The 12,145-nt window shown below is 41.6% G+C and overlaps 1 protein-coding gene across 2 annotated transcripts in view; it reads right to left on the bottom strand.

The window, feature by feature from the left end:
• CNTLN (centlein) overlaps positions 1–12,145 on the bottom strand; it is a 540,427-nt gene that overhangs the window by 388,803 nt on the left and 139,479 nt on the right. For both annotated transcript variants that reach the window (XR_011020538.1, XM_068234381.1), the window contains exon 9: positions 10,252–10,428. Coding sequence is in view for 1 of the 2 variants with exons in the window: in XM_068234381.1 (XP_068090482.1) it covers positions 10,252–10,428 (177 nt within the window). In the remaining variant the exon portion in view is untranslated. The remainder of the gene's footprint in view (positions 1–10,251; positions 10,429–12,145) is intronic.

Raw genomic sequence — 12,145 nt, 5'->3', positions numbered from 1 at the left:
TAGAGGGGCCTCACTCTCTGTGGTGGACCTCAAGCTGGGCTGCCCTGTGCTCCGTGGTCCCAGGCCACTTCTTTGTAACTCACATGGCCCTGATCCAGCGCTGAATCTCACAGCTCTCCTGCTGGCCACTTAGCATCCCGTCACCATGGTTACTACTGTCCGGTGCCTCTCAAGATGTCAAAGGCATGAGCTGGAAGTAACCGTGGTGACTGGAGCTAAACAGCCATCCGGAGAGCGGTGAGATTCGGTGCTGGATCGGGGACAAGTGAGTTAAGGCAGAAAGGGCCGAGGGCTGCGGAGCACAGGCAGGTCACACAGAGGGGAAAAAGAGGTAACACAGGGGACAAGAGGTGACACAGAGGGGGACAAGAAGTGACACAGAGGGGGACAAGAAGTGACACAGGAGGACAAGAGGTGACAAGGGGACACAGGAGTAGGATAAAAGAGGTACAGGGGGAACAGGAAGACAAAAGAGGCAGAGCAAGAACAGAGGGGATCAAAAGAGGCACAGGGGATCAAAGGTGACACGGGGGGGGGGGGGGGTGTCAAAATAGGCGTAGGAGGAACTGAAGTTACACGGAGGGGGATAACAGAGGCTTGGGGTAATAGAGGTGACACAGAGGGGGACCAAAGAGCCACAGGGTGAACAGAGGTGACACGGGGACAACAAAGGCACAGGGGGACATGATGTAACACAGAGGATGACAAAAAAGACACATAGAACAGAGGTAACATAGGGGGCAAGAGACACGATAAAAAAAATAGCTAACAGTGGAACAGAGGTGACATACAGGGTGACAAAAGAGGCACAGGGGGAACAGAGGAGAACAAAAGAGGCACAGTGGTGCCAGCAGCCCTGCTGATCTATTTTGGCTGCAGTAGTGTCTAAATAACACCAGAAACAGGCATGCAACTAATCTTTTATCCTAATCAGTTCCTAATCCTAATCAGTTCTGCCAATATTGTCAGAAACACATCTGAATATGCTTGTTCGGGGTCTATAGCTGAAAGTATGAGAGGCAGAGGATCAGCAGGACAGCCAGGCAACTGTTATTGCCTAAAATGAAATAAATATGTCAGCCTTCATATCACTCTCTCCTCAGGTTCACTTTAATAATGGATTCAGATTAAAAATGGACCTACAGCCCCTTTCTCATTCGTTAACCGGGGACTACGTATATTTGCCTAGTCACTTTATTTGGTACGTCTTGCTAGTACAGAGTATGACTTTTTTCCCAAGATAAATGCTTTTATTCTTTATGGCATTCAGTCTATGACAGCGGATCACTTCGCTGCTTACAGAGGGGACAGCCGTGTCACACGGCTGTCCCCAGTACAGAGCTGCTGTACATCGCAGCACTGTACAATGTTAATAGATTCGCCATCTAAAAGTCTCCAAGCGGTGATCGTCGCTGGGAGACTGAAGGCGGAGCTTCACCATTCATGCGGAGATGCACGCGCATTAGCGCGCGCAATCTCCTGCAATCCCCATTCCCAGCCATTCACGCCAATCGGCGTGGAGTAGTCCTGGGGCTGCCATGCTGCTCACGCCAATCGGCATGGAGCATGGCAAATTTAACTACTTGCCGACCGCGTCACACCGATGGGCGTAACCGCGGCGGCAGCCCCAGGACTGCCTAACGCCGAAAAGTCTTGGGGCTCTGTTTTGCAGGAGATCGCACGCAAGCTGCGTGCGCGTCTCCTGCTTGGTGGGTGGAGCAGAGCTCCGCCTTCAGTAGGGAGACTGTTAGACGGCAAAACCGCCGTCTCTTTACCTGTACAGCGCTGCGATCTACGGCATGAAATCCTGGCTGGGAGAGGGAGGGAGGGAGGGAGAGTAAATAAAAAAAACTATTTTTAATTAAAAAAAATACACAAAAATGTTTATAAATAAACAAACATGTTGGGGGCGATCAGACCCCACCAACCGAGAGCTCTGTTGGTGGGGAGAAAAAGAGGAGAGGGGAATAACTTGTGCGCTGTGTTGTGCGGCCCTGCAGCTTGGCCTTAAAGCTGCAGTGGCCAATTTCATAAAAAAAGGCCTGGTCTTTAGGGGGATTTAACACTGTGGTCCTCAAGAGGTTAAAAATGTAGACCCTCTGAGCTTGACCAACAACATTAAATATTACATAGGGAAAATTATGCTCCCCACACTAGATCCTAAAGTATTTTGTGAGTAGGAAGAAGACTTTTTTAAAGCGGAAATATTGTCTGATGAGTAGGTCAAACAGGAATGAGCATTTGATTTTCAAAGTAAGAAGAACAATAGAGGCTAAGATAGATCTCCCAGCAATACAGTAAATAACATGTGACGACAGAGGTGGACAAGGGCGATAACAGAGGCAAAGATGTTGGTAAAGCATGGGAATGGTATGTTCATGTTGTTATTTAGTGGATTTACCGCTCACCTCATCCATGTTCAGTTCTCTGCATACGTAATAAGGGGGCTATTATGTCACTCATCATGCTGGCATAGCCTATTGTAGTTCAAAGGAAGTGAGATTTCAGATGCCAATTTCTTAACAGGTAAGCACAGCTTTAAAAATGGATTTCTACATTTATAATTGTAGTACCAAAAGGAATACTGCCTTAAAACAGCACATGTGCTTACAGAGTTAAAGAGAGTTAAAGTAAAAATAAATAAATAAAAGAATTATGATAAAATGAACTGGTTGTGTAGTACGAATAATTACTAGAACATTACTAGCAAAGAAAATATTCTCATATTTTTATTTTCAGTTAGTGTTTTTTTTATAACAATGAATCATTCTCTAATATTTGCAGTCTACACACTACTCAGCATTCTAAATGATTTTACAGGCCAACAAACTTTTGAACTGTCCTCTGCAGAGAAAAAGAAAATACAGTGACTGACAGTTGAGGTAATAAGCTTCAGAGGACAGAGCTCTCTGCGACTTTCAAAGTCGTGGAGCTCAATGGCTCTTTTGCATAAATAACACCTGAAGTTTCTTAACTCTTCCTGTACTGGAAACATTATTAGACTTATGTCTCTGCTCCTAATGTTTTATTTCTTAGCTGTACTACACATACAAATCATTATATCATCATTTTTTTTTTCGCTTCAGTGTGTCTTTAATGAACTTCAATTTTGAGTTTAGTTGGACTTGAAGTTGGGTCAAGTAGGAAGAAAAACATACATAAATGACACAAAAGGTTTTGAATTCTAGAGATAAACAAGCCGTTGAAAACCAGAGAATTATTCACATATAAAATTCTGTCACTTAAACTGGCATTTCACAGATTCTGCCAATTCATAGGATGTTTGCTGCTGTTCTACTTCCAGACCTGCAAAATCATGCATGAGGTCTAAAACACAGATTGCTGTATAGTACAGTACTTAGTACATTGTCTGATTAAAAGGAAAACTGCTAGATCTGTTAAAAAACATTGTCTAGTTTAGAGTGACTGAAAACTGTGGGGTAATCCTTGCTGACATTCTTTGTAGACCTCTTGGGCTCTGTGATTTGCAGAAGCAAAGTTCCAGTACAGCTGTATTTGTACAATCTGTAGTCAGTCTCATCTTTTCTTGCCCATTTAGTCCCAAATCGCCACTTTACACAGGCACCGCTATTGTAAAAGCTTTCCAAACTGCAGTTTCTAGGCAATGCCAGGAAGCAAATACAAACAGCTAATACCTGTCAGAAGTTCCAAACAGAAAACACAGGTCCCCTATTAGATGACAGGCTGAATTCTATTTTAACAGGTGGCTGTGCTACATTATGTACCAGGCATAACATGGGAATTACTAAAAATCACTAATATGGAATGTAGTATTTGGTTACTTTTATCAAAAAGTGAACTACAGAAAAACATAACTACAGTAAAACCTTGGATTGAGAGTAACTTGGTTTGAGAGCACTTTGCAATACAAGCAAACATTTTTCTTAAATTTTGACTTGATGTACAAGCAACGTCTTAATATACAAGCAAAAAATGCTTACATGCGTCACGTCATCACAATTGAGCCAATGGTTCTTCTCCCTTTGTTGCTGCGTAATTGTACTTAAAGTGGACCCAAACCAAAACATTTTTCAAAATATGTAGTTGCACCACTCTGATACATACAAAAATAAACAAACACTCCTTCAAGACTATGAGCATTTCAGTGCATGCTTTTCACCCTTCTCTTTTCATAACTAGGGTTATACATGTGGCAGCCATTACTTGTAAGCTTAGTAGGAGGTTTTAGATCATGGGTGTGTTGGTCATCAGTTGCCCTCCCTCACATGGGCATCGTATAACTCCACTGGCGACATCAGCCCTCTCCTACTGGATCCGATGCGGCAAGCTCTCTGTCCTCTCCTCCGAGCACGACTCACGGCTCCCTCCTGGCGGCTCCCTCCTGGCGGCTCGCAGCTCCCTCCTGGTGGCTCGCGGCTCCCTCCCGGCAGCTCGCGGCTCCCTCCTGGCGGCTCCTTGCGGCTCACGCCGCACTGGCTCTCTCCTGGCATCCCCAGCAAACGGCTCTGGCGTCCGCAGCATGGGTCTTCCTCCAGGGACTACCCATCTCTCCGCACAAACTTTTTGACAGGCTCTCCTCCTCCCATCTCCTCCTTTGCCGGACACCTGCCGGACACCTCTCACTCCACCACAGTCTCCAGTTTTTTCTCCCAGTAATTTCAAAGGAGGGGAGGGGTTACTGCCTCCAACATACAAAACAAAAAAAAATGTCATCATGCAGCGGAAAAATTGCTGCTATTTATTACTATAATTTAGCAAATAGTTTTTAATGGTCCAATGTAGTTTTTTTTTATTTGGGTCCACTTTAACCAGTTCGGCCTATCTGGACGAGCTTCCTCGTCCAGATAGGCACTGCTGCTCCCGTCGCCCACCGCTAACTCCTCGCTCAGTGAATGGGAATATAATTACCATTCACCGATCTAACTTCCCCGCAGAAAAAACGACGCTTTCTATCCAGAGAGCGCAGTATTTCTGCCCCCAGGAAACTTCTCCTCTGCTTTTTAGTTCCTGGATGCGAGATCGTTCGCATCCAGGACTTTTTTCACTGTGGCCATCTTGTGGCCAAATAGTAAACTGCACCCACATACATTTTTAATTAAACAAATATATTATTTTACATTTAAAATGAGCAGTTTCCCTCCCACACCAAAAATTACCCATATACATTTTTTATTTAAAAAAAAAGGAAAAATACAATAATAAAAAAAAAAAACAATATAAATCGTTACCCAAGGGTCTGAACTTTTTAAATATGCATGTCAAGAGAAAATGTTATTATATTATTTAAAATTATAAGCTTATAAATAGTGATGGACGCAAATTGAAAAAATGCACCTTTATTTCTAAATTAAATATCGGCACCATAAATTGTGATAGGGACATCGTTTAAATGGTGTAATAACCGGGACAGATGGGCAAATAAAATACATGAGTTTTAATTACGGTAGCGTATAATAATTTCAAACTATAATGGCCAAAAACTGAGAAATAATGAATTTTTTTCATTTCTTTCTTAATCTTCCTGTTAAAATGGATTTAGAAAAAAATAATTCTTAGCAAAATGTACTACCCAAAGAAAGCTTAATTAGTGGCGGAAAAAACAAGATATAGATCAATTCATTGTGATAAGTAGCAATAAAGTTATAAGCGAATGAATGGGAGGTGAATGTTGCTCGGATGCATGAGATTTTCGGCACTGCGATGCTGAACCGGTTAATATGAGTGTAGGGATTGTACAATTTTACATTTCCATTAAAAATCCTCGAAAGTAGGCAAAAGCAACTGTCACTGGGTACGTTCCTTGTTAAAGGCACACAAACAAAACAAAAATTCTGTTAGGTAGTGAAAGTCTTGTTTACTTTTTTATTTCATACAGTACAGTACTTTGTATTAAAGGATACCTGAAGTGACATGTGACAGGATGAGATAGAGATGTGTATGTACAGTGCCTAGCACACAAATAACTAGGTTGTGTTCCTTTTATTTTTTCCTCTGCCTAAAAAAAAGTAAAAAAAACAGGTATACAAGAGACAGTTTCTGCCCGGGTTGGACTGGGTCAGACTATTGCATAACCCTCACTGATAAGCAATTACAGCCATAAAACACTTTCCTGTCAGTAAATGGTTTCTGAGAGCAGGAAAGTGATAAAAAGGGTCAATAATTCATAGATTTGAGCTCTGACATTCCTCAATGAAGGTGTCATTAAGCACAGACAATAAAACAGTGAAAAGTTAAAAACTAGATTTAAATCTAAACTAAAACTGTGGGATATCTAAAAAGGTCATTTTTAGTAGACTGGGGATAGATACAATTGTTTATCTCATCAGTTTATTTTCACCTCGGATGTTCTGTAACCACTTAATTGTATCTGGACGGATATTTCTGTCCAGATAGCCTGCACTGCTGCCACTGAGACGGGCGTGCGCTTCTGCCGCTTTCCGTTAGCCCGGAGATCTAAGTCCCCGTATGAAAGACTAAAGCCTTCAGCGAGACGACTCCGTCTTTCACAAATCCTCGTGTCCCATCTTCGCATTACTTCTGCTTTGCTAATACTACGCATGCAGAAGTGAGCTGCGTGGGCATCTTGTGGCCAAATAGTAAAACTATATCTGGAAATGAACATTTCCAGATAATGACATTATTTTACTTTTAAAATTAGTCCCTCCCCTCTCACACTCCCCAATAGCTACACAACATTTTTTTTTGTAAAAAAAAAAAAATATATATATATATATATATATATATATATATACACACACATATACATATGTATATATATATATATACATACAATAAAAAAATACATAAATAGTTACCTTAGGGACTGAACTTTTTTTTTTTTACTATGTATGTAGTAAGGTATATTACTGTTATTTTTTAAATGATGGGCTTGTAATAAGTGATGGATGCAAAACTGAAAAAATGCACCTTTATTTCCAAATAAAATATTGGTGCCATATGATAGGGACATAATTTAAATGGTGTAATAACCGGGACAAATGGGCAAATAGAATAAATGTGTTTTAATTATGGTAGCATGTATTCTTTTAAAACTATAACAGCCAAAACCTGAGAAATAATGAATTTATTCCATTATTTTCCTTAATCTTCCTGTTAAAATGAATTTAGAATAAAATAATTCTTAGCGAAAGCCTAAATGGTGGCGGAAAAAACAAGATATAGATCATTTTAGCGTGATAAATAGTGATAAAGTTATTGGCGAATGAATGGGAGGTGAAAGTTGCTCGGATGCATAAGGTGAAACACCACTGAAGGCTGACGTGGTTAAGTATTATTCTATAACTGTTTTTGGATTGAGGAACAAATCATCTGAGATTCCACTAATCCTTATGGGGAAATTTGCTTTGATACAAGAGTGCTTTGGATTACAAGCATGTTTCCGGAGCGAATTATGCTCGCAAACCAAGGTTCTACTGTATATACGTTGCCAAACGCACACACTTTTACATGCACATTTTACAAGAGGTTCAAATGCATTTTAATGGATGCATTGCTATTAATAAAATGTATTGAGTGCAAAATGCAAGAGGGATCATGTAAAAGGCAGGAAGCTATGCATGTGAAATCCTCAATGCTGAAAAATGTGACAATGGGAACAAAACTACAATCTACAGAGTTTTTAATAGTTTAGATGTTAAATTCAATGCAAATAAAGAATGTAACAAAAATCTATGAAAGACCTCACAATTGTTCATTTGGTCTAAGCAACATTAAAGAGAACCCGAGGTGGGATTTAATTATGTTATTGGGGCACAGAGGCTGGTTGTGTTGCCCCATGGTGTGCCTCCATGTCCCCCCTGCGCGCCGCTATACCCCCCGCAGTGGTGGCGACACACAGCGTGTCGCAAGCACAATGTTTACCTAAGAGCTGTCTGTCAGCGCCGCTCCCTCGCCTTCTCCGTATCGGCGCTACCCGCCCGTGTCCCTTCCCTCCCGCTGATAGGAGGGAAGTGACGCGGGCGGGTAGTGCCGATGCGGAGGAGGCGGGGGAGCGGCGCTTACTGACAGCGCATAGGTAAACATTGTGCTGGCGACGCGCTGCGTGTCGCCAGCATTGCGGGGGGTATAGCGGCGCGCAGGGGGGACATGGAGGCACACCATGGGGCAACAGAGGCTGGTCTTAGTCTGCACAACCAGCCTCTGTGCCCCAGTAACATAATTAAATCCCACCTCGGGTTCTCTTTAACTGGTAAAGGCCATTCCTCCAGCATATCAAACAGGCTGGATTATGGTGGGGCAACAAGAGCAATATGTGAGTGAACTCCCTTTTAATTGATGGAGTGTTATCTTGTGTGAACAATTTTCTTTACCTCTTGAATAACAAACAAGAGTATAGTTAAGTTCGAAACAGGGATTTGTAAACGATATTGGAAAATCTCAGTCACTTCCAGACACTGCCCGGCTCCAAATTTGCTTATTGTGTAATACTTATGAATAATCAAGGAAAGCCATTTCTGAGCTCCAGGAAAATTACATTGAAGTATAATTTTATAACACTATGCAGATGCCTTTCCCTGCTGACCTGCACAGTTGCGCTTGGGATGTAGCAGCCCTGATGGAGGCAGTCCTGTAGCCTATCTCCTCGATAACAACGTCCAGATAGTCATTCACAACACCAGATAGACGTATACTCAGGTGCTCTAGTTGTGAGCAGTTGCCAAGCGATGGTTTCAAGATGTTAGCTTGTAATGTCTGGCCGTGTAGCAGCGCATTTCCCCACAACACGTTTCGCCCGTACTTTAAGGCTTCATCAGGAGGTCAGGGGGTTGCTGCTCAGTTCAAGAATTTAAGGCTGCATTTGCTTACTCAAGTCCTACCCATCATTGCGCTGCAACATGGCCAGACATGGAACACTGACATCTTGTGGCCATCACTTGGAAAGCTGGGATTGTTGATTACTAGCGATAGCTCACCACTAGAGCATCCGAGCACACTTTTGACTGCTGTGGTGCAGGATTATCTGGATAGTGTTTTCTAAGAGACAGGCTACAGGACAGTCTCCTCCAGGACTGCTACATCTCAAGCGCAACTGTGCAGATTAGAAGGGAAAGGTGGCTGTAGACAGGAGTGATAAAGTTGGGCGATTGCCATCAAAGCCATACAATTAAATGCTAAGCTTGCTTTTGCATCAATAACACCAGGCTCCCATAATGCTGACTTTTGCATATTAATGCTGCTTAATACATACTAAGGCTCTGTTTCTGCATAAGATTTGCAACTGGTTTTCATTGGTGCTGATCTGTAGCCTCATTGCTACAATTACCCATTTTTTTTTGCAGTGCAGGGTCAGATCTCAAGTGTGTGTATATGGTGTGCATTAATTGGTAGACCACAAGCTCCTATCTGATTCCACACTCGTGATAGCACTTTTCTTCAAGCACCAGCATGGATGTACTGCGTCAGATGCTTGTGCACGAGCAGCTCTGTACTACCGCTCCGGCGTGGCCATGCATTAAGAGGAGCGTGGTTGCCATGTGCAGGAAGGTCCCTGGCTGCAGCAGAGGACTGGAGGGAAGCCTCTGTAGGATCTAGAGGCTTCTCTCTCCCCTGAGGTAAGTATTTAATTTTTGCCCCAAGGTTTACCTCGGGTTCTCTTTAAGTTCTTCACTGTTCTGCAGTGGGGATCTAGAAATGCGTTTCTACGATTTGCTCCAAAGGGATTATGGTCAGGCAGGAGAAGACAGGACAAACACTCCTACAGCAATTTATGCATCACAATTTGAAGACACCAGAGTTCCAGAAAGTTCCACAATTTCCAGAGTGAAAATTTCTAACAATATTCTGCTGGTTTAAAGACTATCTAATATGAAAGCAATCTTATTTCTTCTCGAGCATTCTCCAGTCCTAGAGAACCTTACTAAATCAGGCACTTTACATAAGGAAAAGTCTGTGAAATTATATAGAAGTTATTTTATATTATTTATATTATTTTAATATAACACATATTTTCAGCTGTATACTATTGCTGCCCACAAGAAAAAAAAACAAAAAAAACAAAACAGAAGAGTAAAAGCGTAAAAGTGCATTTCTTAATGGCTTTGTCAGTGTTATGAAATGAACAGCTAATGGTCTTTACAGTCACTAGACAGAGACTCTGAAATGTGTATGTGTATGCTGCGTGCACAGTCAAGAGGTTAAAAGAAAATGTCAATAACTTCTATGGGGAGGATTGAACGCATATCTAGCAATAATGCTGGCCTGGTGAACCACTCATAAAATATAAATACGTTACAGTTCCTAATGCTGTACCTGAGGTTCTTGAGGTGGCTTCGGTAATGCATTGAGGGCTTCTTGCAGCTTCACTTGCAGCTGGCTAATATACTGCTCCTTTTGATGTAACTGCTCAGTGAGAGCACTATTACTTTGCCGCAGTTGGGTCTCACAGGACTTGGCATTTTCATAACATGCATTCAAGTCATTATAAAGCTGACAGTGGAAGGAAACGACAACAATAAGTAAATACAGATAGAACTTCTTTTTTTATATTTGTACACTTCGCTCACTACTATGTATTGAGGAAGGAATGAAATACAACAGAATAAAAATATTGCAGCTGAGTTAAACACACACCTAAACAACTTCACATTAGTTACCAACTCACCAGCTTATTGCATCAGTAGGGACTTTCCTGACATAAGTTTTTTGTTTTTTTGTGTTTTTTTTTTCACTCTACTTACCTGCTATAACAATATTTAAAGTGAGATAAAACTCTGACATAACATTCAATGAAAATGTGTTTTTCTGCTTTTTATCAATTCAGTTATCATATTAGCTTTTGTGCATAAGTAATATAGTCTTTTTACAAATTACCAGTTCATAAAGTACAGTTTATCTGATCTGAAAGTGGTCATTGCATTTTATTGCGTAGCTGCTGTATGTATATATTAATATCTATCTAATGATTATTTCTCACCTCTCTCTGCTTTTCAGCTTAGTTCAGTTCAGTTTCAGCATGCTGTTGGCTGTATACTAAATGTATTTAACAAAGTAATGCAAACAAAATATAATGTTATCACCTCTTCGGATGCGTCCAGAAAGTAAAGAGCTTTCCAACGAAGAAGAAAGTGCTGTGTTTACATGTTTCAACGTTATTCTACTACAATTTTTTGTGGTAGTGGATTCTAAGCTGTAAATAATCTTTTAAAGCAAAGAAGATGTGCTGGGTTTCATATCACTTTAAATGTGTGTTTCTCATCCAGGGGTATGCAGAACCTGGGGTTTCCTTTATACAAACCGGGGAGTACCTCAGGAGTCTTATCCAATATTGTGGATTCACCAACCTATTGCAGAAATACACTCCTACTTTCAGAAATAAATGTTTGTCCTTCACCTTCATTATGGAAATTGGCTGGTTTTTAAATCACTTCGGTACCCACTTAATGCCCCTTAACTGCTTTAAAGGGAAGGTCCAAGCAAAAAAAAAAAATGAGTTTCACTTACCTGGGGCTTCTACCAGCCCCATGTAGCCATCCTGTGCCCTCGTAGTCACTCACTGCTGCTCCAGTCCCCCGCTGGTAGCTTTCTGACCTCGGAGGTCAGGGCCATATTGCATACATTTTTACGCATTCCAGCTAGTGCAGGAACAAAAATGTATGCGTTGCACCACTAACGCGTAAAAATGTATGTGTTAATGTTCCTGCACTAGCGGGAATGTGTAAAAATGTACGCAATTCGGCCCTGACCTCCGAGGTCAGAAAGCTGCCAGTGGGAGACTGGAGCAGCAGTGAGTGACTACGAGGGCACAGGATGGCTGCATGGGGCTGGTAGAAGCCCCAGGTAAGTGAAACTCATTTTTTTTTTTTTGCTTGGACCTTCCCTTTAAGTACCAGGACGTAGATTCTACGTCCTAATTAGTCCCCTTGTATGTTCTAGGACGTGCACGCGCAGTGGCGGCAAACAGCATGATTTAATAATCACGCTGTTTGCCGCCACTGCGCGTGCACATGCGCATACACGCGTGCTCAAGCGTGTGCACGTGACCGTGCACGCTCATGCAATCACGTGAATGGTCCTGTGAATGATTGTTGCTGTGAGCAGCAACAATCATTCAATAAAGTTAGAAAAAGAAAAAGTTGTAAAAGTAAAAAAAAAAATTAAAGTGACATGGGCCCAATAAAATAATTTTTTTTTTAATTCCCCATTA

Source organism: Hyperolius riggenbachi, chromosome 1, assembly GCF_040937935.1.
Source record: "Hyperolius riggenbachi isolate aHypRig1 chromosome 1, aHypRig1.pri, whole genome shotgun sequence".
Classification (NCBI taxonomy): Eukaryota; Metazoa; Chordata; class Amphibia; order Anura; family Hyperoliidae; genus Hyperolius; species Hyperolius riggenbachi.
Note: the sequence above shows the minus strand (reverse complement) of the source record. Positions and strands in the feature narration are given on the sequence as shown.